This window comes from Rattus rattus, chromosome 10 (assembly GCF_011064425.1).
Source record: "Rattus rattus isolate New Zealand chromosome 10, Rrattus_CSIRO_v1, whole genome shotgun sequence".
Classification (NCBI taxonomy): Eukaryota; Metazoa; Chordata; class Mammalia; order Rodentia; family Muridae; genus Rattus; species Rattus rattus.
Genome location: NC_046163.1, coordinates 70,721,065 through 70,740,386, shown reverse-complemented (window position 1 = coordinate 70,740,386; position 19,322 = coordinate 70,721,065). Strand labels below are relative to the sequence as shown.

The following is a 19,322-nucleotide window of genomic DNA, read 5'->3' as shown; positions in this document are numbered from 1 at the left end:
TATAGGGGGAGATAAGTGTGCCCACAAGAAAAGGGAGTTCTTGGATGTATTTTGTGATACATCTAGGGAAAGACCTAGGCAAGTAGGGAGTATGCATGCTTGTGTGTGTGTGTGTGTGTACATACATGTGCACATGCACATGTCTATGTTGGACGTAGGAAGGGGTGAGATCCCCGGGGAACAGGGTTTTTGGTTGGGATTATGTCAGTGTCACTCTGAAAAGTGAAAGTGTCCTTGAGAGTGCCAGCTAACTGGGCTGACATCGAGAGGCCCATGTGCTACCTCAGTGACATTTTGTTTGATTCTCTCCTAGACACTCTCCACGATACACTGGGAGGCAGAGACTCCAGCTATGCTGTCCCGTTGGGAACTGACTCTCTGCCTGCTTGTTTCCTTGGGCTACCACTTCCGCTCTTTCTATGAAGTTTACAAAGTCTCCAGGGGTAAGGCTCCACGATTTTCTGATGACCCATCAAGTCTGAGATGCACAACCGAAGAGGACAGTCCTGTGCAGTGTGACTGGGGCTGGGCTTTTCCTCCCACACTGTGCAGTTTGAATCCACGGCGGGAGTCCGGGATTGTCTCTCCTCTGAGCCCAGGACTGGCCACTGAGCAGTGTCCCCAGCCCCTGACAACAGTACGGACATTTGATTCACTTCTCTTGAAGGCCATGAAAAGGATTTGCACTGAGGATTCAAAGTAGATTCAAAGTTTTTCTTTAAACATCTTTCTTTGCAGGCGTCCGTCCGTCAGATGCACAAGGCTGACAGCGTGAGCTGCTCATGCCCCTTCTGTTTCTTTCTCTGTGTTTCTTTCATCTTGCTGTGCTGCCCAAGCTGACCTCACCATGCAGGATTTCCTGCTTCAGCCTTCTGAGTAGCAGGGGTTACAGAGAGTACCACAATGTCCCACTCACATGCGGACACATGACTCATACAGAGTTTAATATTTAAATATTAATATTAGATATTAATATTTAAAGATTTCCTGTACTGAGAACTGAACCTGGGGTCTTGTAGCACGTGCTAGACATATTCTATCCCTAAGCTAGGTCCCCAAACCCTCCTCTTTTGCTTTTTATTCTGAGACAGGATCTTGCTAAGTTTCCCACACTGGTTGAGAAATCTCTCGCTCTGTGGTTTTGAACTCGCAGCAGTCTTCTTCCTGCCCTGGCCTCCTGAGTGGGGTTACAGGTAGAGCCACCACATGGGGCTGCCGAGCTTGGGGAGGAACAGGATCTGGTCTGGGGAAATGACTCAGTAGGTGGGTCACTTGCCCGGTATGGCTGATCACCTGGGTTTGGTTCCCAGGACTCATAGAAAGGTGGAAGGAGAAAACTGAGCCCTGAAAGTTGTTTCCTGACCTCCGTATGCACATCATGATGCACAAGTGCACACAATACATGGTAATAATAAATAATAATAATTTTAAGGGGGGATTAGGAGCTAGCCAAGTAGCAATGAATACTGAGACCCCATGGCCATAGGGTTGCAGGTTGTAGACAAGTTTGTTCTATGCCCCTGGAATGTGAAAGAATACAGCACAGTCAGAGCCAAAAATCACTCAGCAGAGCCAGGGTGAAGAACATGATGGGTCATAGGGAAACCTGACCTTGGACTGAAAAGCAGGTGTGAGGGTGTGACAGCTGTTAAAAGTCCGCTAAGAGATTTGGGGCTCTGTCTTTTTAAAAAATAGTTTTTTAAATTTTGTTTTACGTGCATGAGTGTTTCGCCCACACACCATGCTTGGTACCCACAGATGCCAGAAGAGAGTGTTGGATCCCTTGGAACTGGAGCTACAGGTGGCTGCAAGCTGCCATGTAAGTGCTGAGAATCAAACCCAGGTCCTCTGGATGCGCAGCTCGTGCTCTTAACCACAGAGCCATCTTTCCAGCCTCTGGGGTTTTTCTTGGAAGCAGAGGGGACTGTGAGGAAAGTTGATATGGTCACTTAGAATGGCAAAGACCGGTGATAGGGTTGTAGCCCAGTGGTACGTTTAGCATCTGTCAGACCCTGGGTGCTGTCCCAGGACCGTAATACAATACAATAGCAAGTAGGTTCTGGGCAGCGTATACCATCCCCGCAGCTCACCAGGGTTGATCTTGCTGCCCATTCTCCATGTTGGCCATTCAAGGGAGTTGAACACTTCTGTTTGGCGGAGGCTGGCCAAGTAACTTCCCTCTTTTCTGGAACTTTGAGCTTTCAGAGACAGTGTAGAAGGAGCTCTGAGTCTGGCTTCAGTCTGGGTCCTTTCCTCTTGTCTAATGGACTCTTTATCTCAAGGTAGTGAGATAGAGTGTTCCTCAGAAGACAGACTGTGCCCACCATAACCAGGACCTGGAGGCACATGGGGTCTAGTCAGCATGAGGTGCCCCATTCTTTGGCCAGAGTCTCGGAGGTCCTCAGAAGTGGTCCTGCCTCAGGCGTGGTTTTTGCCCAGCAGGAAAGATGCACGAGAAAGGGGAGTTACTTTCTCCTTCCTAATGCACGACCCAAATTTGCTTCTACCATATTTGTTCACGTTCAGTTCAGCCTGAGGCTGTCCACAGAGGCTGAGAGAGGAGCTTGGGGAGGTTGTCTTGATGCGGATCCGTTTACCCAGCACACTAAGGCACTCTACGGGAGCAGAAGAAAGAAAGCAAGGATAGATGTTTGTCAGCGAGCTCGCATCTTCCCTACATGGCTGCGTTTTACCACGAGTCAGTCTCTTCCCTAGATGGCTGGTTGTCTTCCCTGTCTCTTGCTACATGATAAGCTATCTTGGAGCTTTGTGATTTAAAATTAATAACAGCCATCTTTTTATAACTCATTCTTGCGTGGAAATTTTCCCCTGTGGGAAGGTTTTAGTTTTGTTGTAGTTTTAGGTTTAGGGGTAAAGCTGAGCAGCATGTAGAAGCTTCCTAATGTCAGAGTTCAGGTTGTGTGGCTTTCTGTCAGGGTCCAAGTCCCACAGGGGTGGGTTTGCCCGGTGGAGTCTGTTTAGCACAGCATTGTTGGCCAATGTCCTCAGCTTACATCAGAGCTCCAGCCAGGTAGTACATTGTGGATTTGAGAAATGTGTAGTGACATATGACCATCATTAGAGTACGATGCAACAGTTTATCCCTTCAAAATGCTCTGTCCTGCCAACTTGTCTTTCTTATTACCCACAACCCCCTGGTCTTTTTACTGCTACCATGGTTTTCTTTTCCTAGAATGTGGCATAGCTGGAGTTTTGAGGCATCTAACCTTTATAGCATGGCTTCTTTCCTCTACGGAGAAGCATCAAGGGCACTTCAATGTGTTTTTATAGCTCATTGGCTCGTTTCTTCCTCTCCCTCCTTTTATTCCCTTCTCTTGGAGACAGGTCTCATGCAGGATTAGACTGTCTTTGAATTTTTAATGTAGTTGAAGATGACCTTGAACTTCTGACTGTTGGGGATCCGGTGTGGCTGGGAATGGAACCTGGGTGTTCGTGCATGTCAGGTTACAATTCCAAGCACTGAATTGTTGTCTGTGCACATTACATTCGAGTCATCCATTCACCACCGAAAGACGTAGTTAATTCCAGGTGCTGGCAGCTACATGCAAAACCTCGACAAACAGTTGTGTGCAGGCTTTTATACGATGGGTTTTTACCTTACTTGTGTGCTAAGCAGTGCCATTGCCAAATCATGTGGCGAGTGTTTGATTTTTGTAAGGAACTGTCCAGCTCTTCAGCTTTCCACGGAGTGACTCGAGAGAGGTAGGAGCACTTACCTGGAACACGAGATAGATAATCCTTACCACGCATCGTGCATCTTGCTTTGTTTCTGGACAAAGTCTCACTGCATAGGACAAACTGGTTTCAGATTCATGGTAATCCTCCTGCCTCATCTCTATGCTACACCATGCCTGGCCTACCATGCATCTGAAGGCTTGCTTAATGAGCCTTGAGTTAATGCCTTTCTCTAAAAGAGGCCATCTGTGTTTGCGGCTGTGTCAGTGTAATGTAAGACGTTCTGAAGATGAGAGCCACTAGTTGTCACTCGTGACAACTGTCGGTGACAGGCGGACACCACGGCTTCTGACTGTATTCCCTGCCATTCGTGCAGGCTTGCTGGTTCTTGTGTCCACTTTGAGGGTTTGTGGTGTTCTAGGAAACTGCCCGTTTCGTGGAGCGCTCCGGTGTAGCATATCATGTAGTGTAGTTTTATGTTTGTGTCTCCTTTATCTTTTCCGTCTCTGAGAATTAAACACTTTTGCTTCCACTACTCTCTCCCTCATTCCTCAACCCCACCCTCTTGCCTTCCTGTATACTCTAGTTCTGTCTTCTCTTTCCCTACCTCTCTTGCTCCATTTTCCCACATGCTCTTCGCCAGTGTCTTTCCCTTTCTTTGATCAGCTGTGCCAGAGCGCCCATGAGTCTTCTCAGCTTCCGTCTTTGTTAGAGCACTCCGTTGTTCCCTTCATGTTTCCCAGCTCACCGACTTCTGAACCGATATCGTGTCTGTCTTCTTTTTTTTCTAGGGCTTTTCGTAGTTCCTTTTGTACCTGCTTCATGGGTTGAAGAGTCAGCTCAGTTGTTTCCTAAGCAATGTGTTTGTATCACTGTATTGTGTCTGACTGATTTTCTCAGGAGGGTTTCCAGAGTAGGAATTGTAAACTGAAATTGTATTGCAGGTTTCAAAAAAAAAAATTATTGGCTGGTGCAGTGCTTCAGTGGTTAAGAGTTTTCACTGCTCTATCAGAGGACCTCGCTCTGGTTCCCAGCACCCATATCTGGTGCCCTGCAACTGTGTGTAACTCCAGTTCCAGGGATGCAAAGACCTCTTCTGACCTCCAAGGGCACGTGCATGCTCATGGTACACATATAGTTACACACACACAGACACACACACACACACACAGGCAAACACACACACAGACACACACACACACAGGCAAACACACACAGACAAACACAGACACACACACACACAGGCAAACACACACAGAGACAAACACACACACAAACACACACACACACACACAAACACACACACAGACAAACACACACACACACACACACACAACACACACACAGACACACACACACACACAGACAAACACACACACACACACACACACACACACACAACACACACACAAACATACACACACACAAACATACACACACACACAGACAAACACAGACACACACACAGAGGCAAACACACACAGAGACAAACACACAGACACACATACACACATACACATACACACACACACATTTTAAAAATCTAAAAAAAAAATAGGTTTTGTGTGTTTGAACCCGGGTCTTACGCAGCCCCGAGTGGCCCCGAACTTCCTAAGTGTGACTTGGAGTTCCTGATCCTCTGGTTTTTCCCTCCTGAGTGCTGCTTAACAGACAGGTACCCCCTAGTTTCTCTTTCTTTTCTGGGGATCGAGCCCAGGGTTTGATGTGAACTGTGCACACAATATACCAAATGAGGCACATTCTTCATCTGATTTTTGTGTTTTTGAGGCAGGGTTCTGTATATCCCAGACAGGCCTTGAATGGCAGACCATCCTCCTGCCTCGGCTCCCCAAATTCTGGGATTGCAGGTGTGCACCTCCATGTCTGCCTCTCTTATTATTATTGTTATTGTTAATTATTATTGTTATTGTTATTATTATTATCATCATCATCATCATCATCATCATTATTTTCTGAGACGAGATCTTGTTAGATAGTCCTAATGGCCTGAAACTGGTTATGAAGACCAGGCTGGCCTCAAACTCACAGAGGTCCGGCTGCCTCTGCCTCTGGAATGCTGGAATTAAAGGCTCCTGATAGATAGGCATTGGCTGTCAATGAACATTCCCTGGTTCTAGCACAGGGTCCTGTGATGCACCCTGCAAGCCCATCCATCATCTTTCTCACTTGGTGAGTAAGGAGAGCCAGCCCTCCTCACAGACAGTCCACTGAACTGGACGGTCTGCAGAGCGTTTAACCTGCACTGCTTCCTGTGCACGCGCTGGCCTGTCAGTCATCCCTGCAGCCTTGGTGTGCTCTGTAAACAACTCAAGTCTCTGGGAGAAGACCCCTCCCCCCATTGTTCCTTCTTACCAGGCTTTCTTAGCTCTTCTCCCTGGTCTATGTCCCCAGGGACATAGTTGAAATTGTCGAGACTGTCCCATCTCATTCAGAGTTTCACATAGGATTGCACTGAACTTGGGAAGGGATTTGTAAGTAGTCGATCTTCTTTAGCGTGTGGCTTCTGCCTGGCCTTGGGGTTTGTCCCATGTGTTCACTCTTGTCATTTCCCTTAATAAAGGTTCCTGGCTCATAACCGCTCCCTCTGAGATTCTTTTTTTTTTTTAATTTATTTACTTTATTTATATGAATGCACTGTAGCTGTCTTCAGACACACCGGAAGAGGGCATCGGATCCCATTACAGATGGTTGTGAGCCACCATGTACTTGCTGGGAATTGAACTCAGGACCTCTGGAAGAGCAGTCAGTGTTCTTAACCGCTAAGTCATCCCTCCAGCCCTCCCTCTGAGAGTCTCATTAATAATATTTCTGGACCATTTTCCTTTTATGATTGGGTTGTTCCCAGCTATATTTGCTGGATTATTTCTGGTCTATGGCAAAGATATTTATGTTGGTTTATCTATTTTATATTCTAATAATTTATCAAGTTATTTCCATTCCACTGACTTGAGTTTGCTAGCCTCTCCTCCTCCCCTCCCCCTCCCCACCCCTCCCCTCCACCACCTTCCCCTGTTCTGCTGATGCTACTGCAGGTAGCCATGGTGCTTTGCTCTATTTTTCCTTCACTGGGTTTCCTGAACAGTGCAGCAGTGTCATTCTGTTATAACTGCAGCCACAAAGGGAGCCTCGGGCTGCTTTTGCCATCGCTGAGAGGTTGTACAGTCATATTTAATCATTTTGAAACTCATATTAGAGAATCTAGTTCCTCTGTAAAAATTGTGGTCTCAGGGTGGAAAGGTGACTCCGCTGTGTCCGTCTTGGGCTGGAGAGGTGACTCTGTGGCTAAGACAGTCTTTGCTCTTGCAGAGGACTCAGGTTCAGTTCACGGCACCACATTGCAGCTCATGTCTGCAACTCCAGTTCCAGGGACCTGATGTCCTATTCCAACCTCTGTAGGCACTTCGAGTATATGGGGCACCTGTATACATGCAGACAAAACACTTATACCCATGAACCATAAATAGATAAAAATACTTTAAAGAAAAATGGATAGTCTTAGGAAATGACTCAGTGAAGTATCTGAGTTCAGTGGAAAAAATTTTTTAAAAAAGTTGAAGGTTTGTAATCTTCAGTGGGGGTTAGGGGCTAGGGGTAGGGGGTGGGGGAATAGGGTGGGTGGAGATGTTGACAGGCAGATCCCCAGCTTGCTGGCCTGATAGTCTAACCTGTTTGACAAGTTTCAGTCCAGCGAGAGACCTTGTTTCAAAATATAAGGTAGACAATGTTGCTGATAGACATCAGCCAAGGTTGTCCTTTGACCTCTACATACATACAAATAAATTCTCTCTCTCTCTCTCTCTCTCTCTCTCTCTCTCTCTCTCTCTCTCTCTCTCTCTCTCTCACACACACACACACACACACACACACACACACACACACAAAAAGCTCACAGCGACTTCTGCTGTGTACCCATCCTGGCCATGGTATTTTATCTACCTCTTTTCTCTAAGTTGAAAAAACAATCAGTTTCTGAGTGTGCCTGGTTAGACCGCAGTTTTATCCTTGGAGATTCCAACGTGGGGCGGAACCTCTTTCATGTACGATGGGCACCTTCCTTCTTTGTGAACCATGTAACTGGTACCTGGGACCTCTGTTGCTTGGTTTCACTCTCTTGAAAGCTTGTCGAAGCCCAACTTCTCCTTCAAAGCAGAATCATTGAAAAGTTCCCTAATGTTTCTGGGCTGTTGGCATATTTACCTTTGTCTTTTTAAGTCAGTGTGATGATACTATTTTTCCAGGTCCCTGAGCTTTCAGATGTGTCGACCACAGTCCAGAGTCAGATACCATGTGCACATCATATCCCTGTCTTAAGAAAATGTTCAGATTAATCCATTTAGCAGATTTATTTTCTTTCTCAAAGAACACAAGTTTGGACTTAGCTAAACTTGGCAATTTTTCTGTTTTCTGTAGTAATCACTTTCTAATGAACGTAGCCAGGTTAGATCCTGCTGACCCAATAGTCTGCAAGCATGCCTTTCTGCAGAAGCCCCCCACCCCAACCCCGTTACTGAAGTTATTGCGTGAATGGAATTCTGCTTTCTGTAGATTTGAGGTTTCAGGTCACCTGCTGCCCTTTCTTTAGCAATCAGTGAACTGTTGCCAATGTCTTTGTAAACAAAAGCTAACACCAGGAATCTAAAAACAGCTTTCACAGTGCAGAGTTTCGGTCTGACTTGCCACCTCTAGCTTCTTTGTTATTATGTAGCAGTTGTCTCCAGAGTAGGATAGAGCTGTAGCAAACACACTTGCCCTACACTTTCACTTTCTAGTTTGCCCTGTAGGCACGACCATTAATAATCTCAGTCTATGAGAGCATGACACAGCAGCCGTTGTAAGTGGACCTTTTCCTTTATGTGGTCCACGTATTGCACCACAAGGGCTTGGTGAAGGGGCAATTACTTCCTGTTATGATTGGAGGATTTGTTTCCAAGTGGGTTGGTGACTCTAGAGAGCTCATTTTACCATAGGAGTGGGGGTGGAGCAAAGGGTCCTGTCCTTGAACAGGTGGCCTTGCTCTGGGAGCTTGCTGAGGATGGCAGGGGCCACGGAGGGAACTTCGGTGATAGGGTTTGAGTGCCTTGCCCTGCACGTTGTCAAGGATTAAATCTGTCTCCCAGTGTCCTCATCATCAAGACTCCTAGTGCGTTAGATGGCACTTGACAAAGTCCTTGTCACTCACAAAACTACCAAGTCACTGCTTTCCTCCGGGGATACCAGGTCTCTTAGCCCAGCCCCCTTTTCAGGCTTGCTTTGCTATTGCCTTCTGTGTTGGTTATTGTCTTTACCCATTTTTTTTTGCAAAGCATAGCATCGTGGTGGTTGAGAAAACAGCCAGCAATGTGGAGCGTCTTCCTCAGGCCCCATCGCTTTCTTGTTTGAGACAGGGTCTCACTCACGAGTCTAAGCTGGCTGCTCTGCAGCCTTGGAGGTTCTCCTGTCTCTGCCTCTCCTCGGGTTACAGTGTACACTGCTGTACTAGGCTTTTCCCGTGTGTCCCGGGGATCTGAACTCAGGACTTCATGCTTGTACAGTGTGTACCTTACCAACGATGCCATCTGTCCATGTCCCCCTGCCCAAAACATGGCTCTATCAGCAATTGGCCTAAGAAGTTCAGAGTTCAGGAGGCGTGGCCTTCTTGGGAGGTCTTCCTGACCTTTGCTATTTTGCATCCTCTTTACAGATCTCGTGTGTTTTTATTGAGTTATTTGTGACCCACATTCTCACTCTCTGAGAGAACCGGAGGAGGGAAGAACTTGAAGCCCTGGGCCTCATTACGTCTCGGCTGTAGTGTAGTCTGCTTCTGAGTATTTGAGTGTTGCTTGCCACTAAGTTCTTTTGCTAGAAACCTGTCCTTTCTGTTCCCTTCCATGTTTTCATTTATTGTCACAGTCTGCCCCAGGACCTCTGGCTTCTTAGGGAAATAAGGTTCAGTGGGAGCTGTTTGGAGTTTTCAAATGCATAGAAGCAGCAGGGTGTGTGTGTGTGTGTGTGTGTGTGTGTGTGTGTGTGTGTGTGTGTGTGTGTGTGTGTGTACTGTGTTATATGTTATATGTTTTATATTATATATATAAACATATAATATTTTATATTATATATTTTTTATGTGTATGTGTGTGTGTATATATATGTGTGTATGTGTACATATGTGTGTATGTTATATGTGTGTTATGTATGTGTATGTGTGTATATGTATATGTGCATGTGTGTATTATGTATATATATGTATATGTATCTATGTGTGTATATGTATGTGTGTGTATGTGTGTGTATGTGTGTATGTGTATGTATGTATGTATGTATGTATGTATGTGTGTGTCTAATGACCTCTAAGGACCCTACACCAGAACTATTACTAGTATTTGTATGGTCAAAGTGGAAGGTTAGTGATTCTGAGTAAAATGACTTATACAACAGCTCACTGGCAGTGATTAAAATGCAAATCTCGCCTTCAGTAGGTAGATAGGAATTTGACAAAGCCTTTTGTGAAGGGAGAGAACAAACAGCTGACAATCAGGGCTCTTGGGTGGAAATTGCTCTATTTCTAATGTTCCCGAGCTGTGGTTTGGAAAATGGAACTGGGCCTTAGCAGAGAGAGTTGTCTTGGCAGCAGGTCCCCAGTGGCATGGGGGGCTTGGAGGCTCTGTCCTCAGTGATGAGGAGGATTTTCAGGGCTGCTCTCCAGTGGCTGTTCTGTCCTCAGATGTGGGGGTTTCCAGGCTTGGTCCCCAGTGGTGTTGGGTGGAGGACTCCCAGCTCCATTTTCAGCCTCATGGGACGAGTTCTAGGCAGAGGGGCTTCTTTCTGTCCCTTTGTACCAGCAACTTGCTTAGCTGCATGTGAGTCACAGAACAGGCTGTCAGAAAGGGTGAGGTTCGGGCTCCCGGCAGCAAGGTGTCCTCTCAGAGTCCTGAGGAGTGACGCTCTTCACAGACAGATGTCTTGCAGCAGGCCCTCAGCATCTGCTCTTTATTGAGCAATGTGGTGTTGCAGCTGCCAGCCTTAGCTAATTTAAGGCTGTCTGGATGGTGGCTCATGTCTGTGATCCCAACACTTGGGAGGCTGAGGCGGGGGGTTGCTGTGAGTGTGCTGCTCAGAGTGACATCTCAGTCTTCCTTGATACCATGGAGGACACTCCGCCTTCAGAGAACCGCCTTCTCCTTTTTCGCCACTGTTGTTTGAAGATAAGGTCCCGGCCTTGTTCCGTATATGTTTTCGTTATGTATATACACAGTATGTATGGTATTGATTACCTACAAGCCTGCTTACTATTCAGACATGATTCTTTTTCATAACACCTGTCAGCTCCTACCATATGATTCAGTGATGCCACACCAGTTTCGAGTCATGGTCTCAGTAAAATATTCCATACGTGTACAGTCTCTGAGGGTTGGGATTCCAGACAGGAGCCATCCCCCAAGACAGTCTAAAATTAGCTGAAAGCTCTCAGCTACAGTGAGCTGCTCAAATAAGGAACAGATGGTGAGAACCGGCCATTGGCTAACTGTCTTCGAGGAGTGACAACCTCAGGACTCTCTGAGGACTCTTTGCCTTCAGGGAGCCCACACTCCATTCCTTGGACAGCCTGTTTCTACACAGCTAGGCCTCGCACCAACGTTCCCTGACTCCCCATGTTGAGTGCTTTTCTCTCACAATCTTCTCTCTCTCTTTGTGGCCTTTATCCAAACTGAGGGATATTTCTATCAGTCCTACCTTGCATTCCCTGGAACTTAGGTTCCAATGCAGGCCTGCCACTGGGTCTGCAGGACATTCTTAATCTTCTTTGGGGGCTTCTGCTATTTAGACCCAATTTAGTTAGGACATGATTTATTTTTTAAAGATTTATTTATTTTATGTGAGTACACTGTAGCTGTCTTCAGACACACCAGAAGAGGGCATCGGATCCCATTACAGATGGCTGTGAGCCACCATGTGGTTGCTGGGAATTGAACTTAAGACCTCTGGAAGAGGAGTCAGTGCTCTTAACCCCTGAGCCATCTCTCTCCAGCCCCCTAGTTAGGACATGATTAATAGAGGATTTTTCTTCTTCTCTTTTTCTTGTCAGAGCATGAAGAGGAACTGGACCAGGAGTTTGAACTGGAGACGGATACTCTATTCGGAGGACTGAGGAAGGTACAGGGTGGCCTCCTAGTGTTTAAAAAGTGCCAGTGTTTCACCTCACTCTGTGGGAAGGAAGAGTGTGGAGGCTTGTCCGGAGCAGTGTGCTTTTCTGTTAAGAAGGTGAAGTGTGTTGTGTTGGACAGGGTACCAGACAAACACATAGACATACACAGAGTCACACACACACACACACACACACACAGACACACACACACACACACAGACACACACACACACACACACACACAGACACACACACACACACACCCCAGACTCCTGTTATATTCTCTTCTGAAGTGCTGAGCTTGGGTACCGGCCCCTCTTTTTCCACTGGAGACATGCTAGGTCACCCCTTTCTCCAACTAGAACCGCTACCTTAGTCACCGTTCTACTGCTGTGAAGAGACACCATGACCAAGGCAATTCTTATAAAAGAGAACATTTATTTGGAGCTGGCTTACAGGTTCAGAGGGCCAGTCCATTATCATCATGGTGGGGAGCATGGCAGCATCCAGGCAGACATGGCGCTGCAGAGATAGCTGAACATTCTACATCCCGATGCATAGACACAAAGAGAGATACACACACACACACACACACACACACACACACACACACAGACAAACACATAGACATACACAGAGTCACACACACACAGAGAGAGAGAGAGAGAGAGAGAGAGAAAGAGAGAGAGAGAGAGAGAGAGAGAGTACACAGACACACACACATACAGACAAACACATAGACATACACAGAGTCTCACACACACACACACACACACACACGGGGGGAGACGCACATAGATACACACATACAGCAAACACATAGACATACACAGAGTCTCTCTCTCACACACACACACACGGAGAGAGAGAGAGAGAGAGAGAGAGAGAGAGAGAGAGAGAGAGAGGTATACACTCAAGATACACACACACAGAGACATACACAGAGACACACACACACACACACACACACACACGAGCTCCCCCCCCCATGTGCACTCAGATACACACACATCACCTTTTCACACAACTGGATGTAGTTTGGACTCACGTTTATGACACCTGTTCTGGATGTTTCTGTTTCTTGACAGCTCTTTCTGGAATCATTAGTAAGAACATAGGATCAGAAGTTTGTGCTGCTTTAAAATGAGAGAACTGGAGAGTTTTCATCCTGGTGGGATTTGAGAAGTTGGGGAGGTAGCCCCATGAGTCACCACTGATCCAGCGTTGCTGCATCTCTTACTACAGCTCAGGGTGATATCTTTTCCCATCTCGGGCCTCAAGTCAGGCATTTCAGATAATACAGGATTGTTTGCCAAAGGCAAAAATAAGCAAACCTCCCTTTGAGCTTAGCTGAAGAGAAGTGTAAAAAAAATGAACACAGGGTCAGGTACCAACAGACTTTGGAGGGACCTCAGGTTTCACTGTGAGGACCAAGCTCAGCCCCATGGCTCCTTCTATTTAAGCACAGCCCTCATGGCTGTCATCCTTCCACCAGGTCCTGCCAGGGCCCTAGAGCCTGGTTTCTTCCTGACAGCTCTGGTTAATGACCCGCATCAGGGGTACATGTATTTATGTAGGCCACCCCTGCCTTGGAGGAAATTTCTCAGAGTTCATCATCACCCTGAGGAGCCACCTCCCGTCTTTATCCACCTGAAGGCCATGTCCTCCTTCGCTCACCCATCTCCTCATCCTTCCACGGCCTGTTACATTGCATAGCACAGGTGGCTTGGAGTGTGAGAGTTAGGGGAGTGCTGACTTTGTAGCTGAGAAAGGAGATGGACACCTGTTTTAGCACCTGGACTCTCTTGGTGGATATCTTCCCTGGTGAACCCTACAGCAGATGCCAAGCAGATCAGCATCCACCAACATCCACCAAGGGAGTCCATGTGCTAAGAACACTGCCGCTGTCTCCACACACACCAGAAGAGGGCGTCAGATCCCATTCCAGATGGTTGTGAGCCACCATGTGGTTGCTGGGAATGGAACTCAGGACCTCTGGAAGAGTAATCATCTGAGTCATCTCTCCAGCAGCTTTCATAAATGAAGCAGTACAGACCAAAGTTGTAAGGCCTTAGATTTTTGTTTTGTTTTGTTTTTTCCCTGAAGCTCAGAAGAACTGTAGGTTTCTGTCTTAATATCAACCAACCAGACCCCCAGAGCTCCCAGAGACTAAACCACCAACCATGGAGTGCATAAGGAGGGACCAATGGCTCCAGCCATGTAGCAGATGATGGATTTATCCGGCATCAGTGAGAGGAGAGGCCCTTGGCCCAGTGTAGGGGAATGCCAGGGCAGGGAGATGGGAGGGAGTGGGCGGGTAACAGAACACTCTCATAGAAGCAGGGGAAGGGGGGAAGGGATAGGGGGATTCCAGAGGGGAAATCGGGTAAGGGGATAACATTTAAAATGTAAGTAAAGAAAATACAAAAAAAAAAAAAAAAAAAAAAAAAAAAAAAAAAAATTAAAAAAAAAAAAAAGACAGCCCTTTAAGTCACCCTTGTCTGGTATATTTTCACAGCTATGAGAAAGCTAATTAACACACACATAGTCAGAAGTTTGGCTTATTAGTCTTGTAAACATGTTAAAAGTGATTACAGAAAAATCAACAAATGAAACCGTTACTGTCAAAAAGTAATTGCATTTACTTCTCTTTGAAAGCCAATCTTTCTAATTTTCTAGTTTCTGTGTTGTCTGAATTGCAGCTGTCTGTGGGACATGGCTCTCAATTTGGAGTGTCTCAAAGGCACACCTTTCTGAGTAGGGTCCCTCATATGTTAGATCTTTAGGTTAGGAACAATCTTTAGGGGTTCATTAAGAGTGTATTTACACACGTAGCAGCCAGAGCTTAGAAGTCATGAGTGGAAAGTCACTTGCATGACAGGACAGTAAAGGAAACTGGTTGAAGCCACCTTGTGGGACAAGAAGCTGTTGAGGAGTCTCTATAATGCTAACACACTTAAATTGGAGAAACAGCATTCCTAACTTTGTAAACTGATGGCACATTTCTAGTTGATTCTTCCTTTAGAAACAAAATATTAACCTTGCGAAAAAGCAAGGCCTCAAAAAATTGGTAATGACTCAGATTTGTTCCTCTCCACGGAAATCTTTAGTAAAAGGCGAAAGATTTATGCGATCTGAAGAGAAACCAGAGTATAGTGGTAAGAGCTGTAAACTCTCACCACTAGTAACTGCAGTACCTAGTACGTCAGTGGTGACTTTTCAGTCATAGGACCTGCCCAGCATCTTGTCTATAAGGCAACATAATAAGTCCTTTCAGCTCAAATGATGGCTGAAACATATGTATACATATATATTTTAAACTTCAAAATTTTATTACATGAAAGGAATGATGGGTATGCAAATGAGAAGTCTGACTCATGGGGCTTTGAGGCAAATCACATGGCCACCGCTAGGGGGCGGAGCGGAGGTCTGGGCTTATGTTCAGTTACAGTATTCTTTAGTTTCTGGGGACCTTATGATTCTGTTTCTTTTCTACAAAACCCACTTATTTCGAAATAACTATACACCTACGGGAAATTGCAACAATAACAAAACTTACTGGGGAATTTCATCACTATAGTGCACTCTTTAAACCGAGGAACCCGACTGCAGTCAGACCCACAGACCCCACACAGATTTCCTACCGGCTCATGAGTTATTATGTGTTCGTGTAACTACTGCACCTTAGGTATAGAAGCTCGAGAAACTACGTGGATTTTCTTTTCCTCCTGAGACTGTATCTTAACTACATAACCCATAAACTCTTGATGGTCCCCTTGCCTTAGCCTCCCAGATGCTATAATTCAAACATGTGCCACCATGTTGGACTTTAAACTCGCTTTTGTGAAGGTGGGATGGCTTTCTGAACGGAAACCAAATTCCCTGAATATAAGAGCCAGAAGTTGAGGCCGTGGCTCCCAAAGGTGTTGACTTTCTCCATGTTATAGGGACATACACCGCCTCTCTGATATTTTTGGAGAGCTGGCATTATGAGATTTTTGTCGGAGAGTCATCAGTCTGCGTTGCCTTTTTTTTTTTTTTTTTGAGACTGGATCTCATGTAGCCCAAATTAACGTTGTAGCTGAAGATATCCTTGAACTTCTTGCCTGTAATCCCTAGATGTGGGGATCGTGAGCGTCAACACCACAGCTGCCTTGAATTATGTAATTTGGGTCATGGCTCCAAACTTTTATATTGGCCTCATTTGTGACTTACAACTCTTCTCTCCAAATGCTTTAGAGAAAATGTGGTCTGTGGTCAGTGCTTTGCCAGTTTGAGAAATGTGTGTGTGTGTGTGTGTGTGTGTGTGTGTGTGTGTGTGTGTGTGTCTGTCTGTCTGTCTGTGTGTGTGTGTGTGTGTGTGTGTGTGTGTGTGTGTGTGTGTGTGTGTGTGTGTGTGTGTTCCTGAGCTCATGCTGGGATTTAGTATTCCTTTTAGACATTTGATTCTGCTATGGTTTGGATATGGCTGGAGGATGTTGAAAGTTTGGTCCTTCGTATATCAATATTGAAGGGTAGCAGATGTTTAAGTTGCGAGGCTTTGGGACTGGAGAAAAGGTTCTACCATTAAGAGCCCTGGCTGCTCTTGCAGAGAGTTCAGGATTAATTCCCAGAACTTACATGGTGGCTCGCAATCATTTATTGCTCCAGTTCCAGGTATCTAACGCCCTCTTCTGGCTTGTGCAGGTTTAGACACATAAGGAAGGAAACTAAACACCCATACCACTTAAAAGAATGACTGGGGCTTTTCAGGTGTCAGCAAGATACAGCTCAGAGTCGTATGAGAGGCTATTGGCAGGGTGGGGGTACCTCCTTCTGTAGGTCACTTCCCTGATTGCTAATTCTGTAGGAAGGCTCTGCCCACTGTGAGTGGAGTCATTCCTAGGCCAATGGGCCTGGCCTGTATAAGAAACCTAGCTGTGTGGGCTGGAGAGATGGCTCAGCAGTCAAGAGCACCCGACTGCTCTTCCAGAGGTCATGAGTTCAATTCCCAGCAACCACATGGTGGCTCACAACCATCTGTAAAGAGATCCGATGCCCTCTTCTAGTGTATCTGAAGACAGCTATAGTGTACTTATATATAATAAATAAATAAATCTTAAAAAAAAAAAAAGAAAAGAAAAAAGAAACCTAGCTGTGGGCCTGGAAGCAAGGCAGTAAATGGCATTCCTCCATGGTCTCTGCTTCAAGCTCCTGGCTCTGAGTTCCTGCTATGGTTTCTCTCAATGACAAAATATAGCTACACACATTCCATGCACAGAGGTCAGAGAACAACTTGCAGGAGTTGATTCTCTTCTTCTGTCATGTGGGTCCCTGAGGACTCATTTAGATCACCAGGCTGGGCAAGCACCTTTTTCTCACTGTGCCATCTCACCAGCCCCATTGTCGTCTTTTTGAGACGGGGGCTCCTGTAGCCTAGGCTAGCCCAGAACTCACTGTGTTGCTGAGGATGACTTTTGAACTATTGGATCTCAACTTTCAGTTCTCAAGAGCTATTCCTGTGGGCGTTCTCTACTACACTCAGCTCAGAAAATATCCATTTACAAGAAACAAAGGGAAAGAAATCCCAGCACTAGGAGCTCTCATAGGTAACCCTTAAACTTAGGGGGAAAGGTCTAATGTCATCAATACCTCTTCCTCGTCCTGTACCCTGTGGGGAGGTTTTCCCCAAAGGCTGAGATTTGGAAAAGTTGTGATTCATAAAATATTTTTTTATTTTAGTTTTTGAGAATGTCATATATAAGTAATGTATTTGCATTGTTAATAGCCTTTCTCCCTCCTTCACTCCCTCCAACACCTTTCATGCCTCCCCCAATTCCTCTCTATTTCAATGACCTCTTCTTTAATGAGTGTGTTGTGTGTGTGTGTGAGAATGTGTGAGTGTGTGTGAGTATGTGTGAGAATGTCTGTGTGAGTGTGTGTGTGAGAATGTGTGAGTGTGTGTGAGTGTGTGTGAGAATGTCTGTGTGAGTGTGTGTGAGAATGTTTGTGTGTGTGAGAATGTTTGTGAGTGTGTGAGAGAGAGTGTGTGAGTGTATGTGAGAATGTTTGTGAGAGTGTGTATGTGTGAGAATGTTTGTGAGAGTGTGTGTGAGAATGTTTGTGAGTGTGTGAGAGAGAGTGTGTGAGTATGTGAGAATGTTTGTGAGAGTGTGTATGTGTGAGAATGTTTGTGAGAGTGTGTGTGAGAATGTTTGTGAGAGTGTGTGTGTGTGAGTGTGTGTGAGTCAGAGAATGTTTGTGTGAGTGTGTGTGAGTATGTATGTGTGAGTCAGAGAATGTGTGAGTGTGTGTGAGTGTGTGAGAATGTTTCTGTGAGTGTGTGTGAATGTGTGTGAGAATGTTTGTGTGAGAGTGTGTGTGTGTGTGTGTGAGAGGGTGTATGTGTGTGTGTGAGAGTGTGTGTGTGAGAATGTTTGTGAGAGTGTATGTGTGTGTGTGTGTGTGAGAGAGAGAGAGAGAGTGTGTGTGTGTGTGAGTGTGTGTGTAAGTACAACCTGCTGAGTCCCTTGCTTGTATTTATATATGTTTAGAGTTGACCACTTGGGGTTGGACCACCTATATCTGGAGAAGACTGATTCTTAGCAGCCATTACTTGCCAAGAGCTCTTCATGTGTGGGTGGAGCTTTGTGGGATTTCCCCCACCTCCCATCACTGAGACCTCTTGTTTAGGGGACCTGTCATAGTTAACAAAGGACAGGAAGTCCTGGAGACTCACAGTTATTAGCATACATGTTGGTTACTTTTCTTGTTGCTCTGACTAAATACCAGACAAAGGCTGCTTAAGGAATATTGTTGTTAAGAGTTTTCTTTCTGTGAAGAGACTCCATGATGGCTGCAATTCTCATAAAGGACACTTAATTGGAGCTGCTTAAAGTTTCAGAGTTTTAGTCCATCATCATGGTGGGAAGCACGGCAGCATGCGGTCAGACGGTACTGGAGAAGGAGCTGAGAGTTCTACGTCCTGATTGGCAGGCATCGGGAAGTGAGCTGCTTGAGCTTCTGAGACCTCAAAGCAAGCCCTCACAGCGACACACTTCCTCCAAAAAGGCCACACCTCCTGATAGTGCCACTCCCTATGGGCCAAACATTCAAACATAGGAGTCTATGGAAGCCATTCCTATTCAAACCTCCACAAGGTGTAATTTAAAAACAAAAATTGTTTTGCTTCACTTCCACTCAAGCTGGGTCCAGGGTCCTGAATCCTCATAAGGATAGGGAGGAAGTCTGCCCTTAGCAGGCGTGGGAAGGCCCCTCCCCCACCTACATGAGCTGAGAAGAAGCTCTGACCATTGTGGTGTGGAGTTGCTCCCTGTCCATGCTGCGTGGTGTGGGCAGCCGGTCACTTTCATGTCCTTTGGACTCAGCTTTCCAGTTGTGACCATCAGTGAGGCTACTCAGGCTGAATTTCCTCATGTCCACTCACCTGCTCTTGTCCACTCACATGCCTCAGAGACATGGACCCTGGTACCAGGAGCTGCTC

At 45.9% G+C, this 19,322-nt stretch overlaps 1 protein-coding gene and 1 non-coding gene across 2 annotated transcripts in view; one reads left to right on the top strand and one right to left on the bottom strand.

Moving 5' to 3' along the window:
* Window positions 1-336: 336 nt before the first annotated feature.
* The window catches only part of Hhat (hedgehog acyltransferase), a 225,721-nt gene continuing 206,735 nt past the window's right edge, over window positions 337-19,322 (top strand). The window contains exons 1-2 of the mRNA XM_032915511.1: window positions 337-443; window positions 11,780-11,847. Coding sequence (XP_032771402.1) covers window positions 353-443; window positions 11,780-11,847 — 159 coding nt within the window. The 5' untranslated portion in view covers window positions 337-352. The remainder of the gene's footprint in view (window positions 444-11,779; window positions 11,848-19,322) is intronic.
* On the bottom strand, window positions 14,878-14,993 carry LOC116911871. The gene has a single exon (XR_004389385.1). It is a non-coding gene; the product is annotated as a U5 spliceosomal RNA (small nuclear RNA).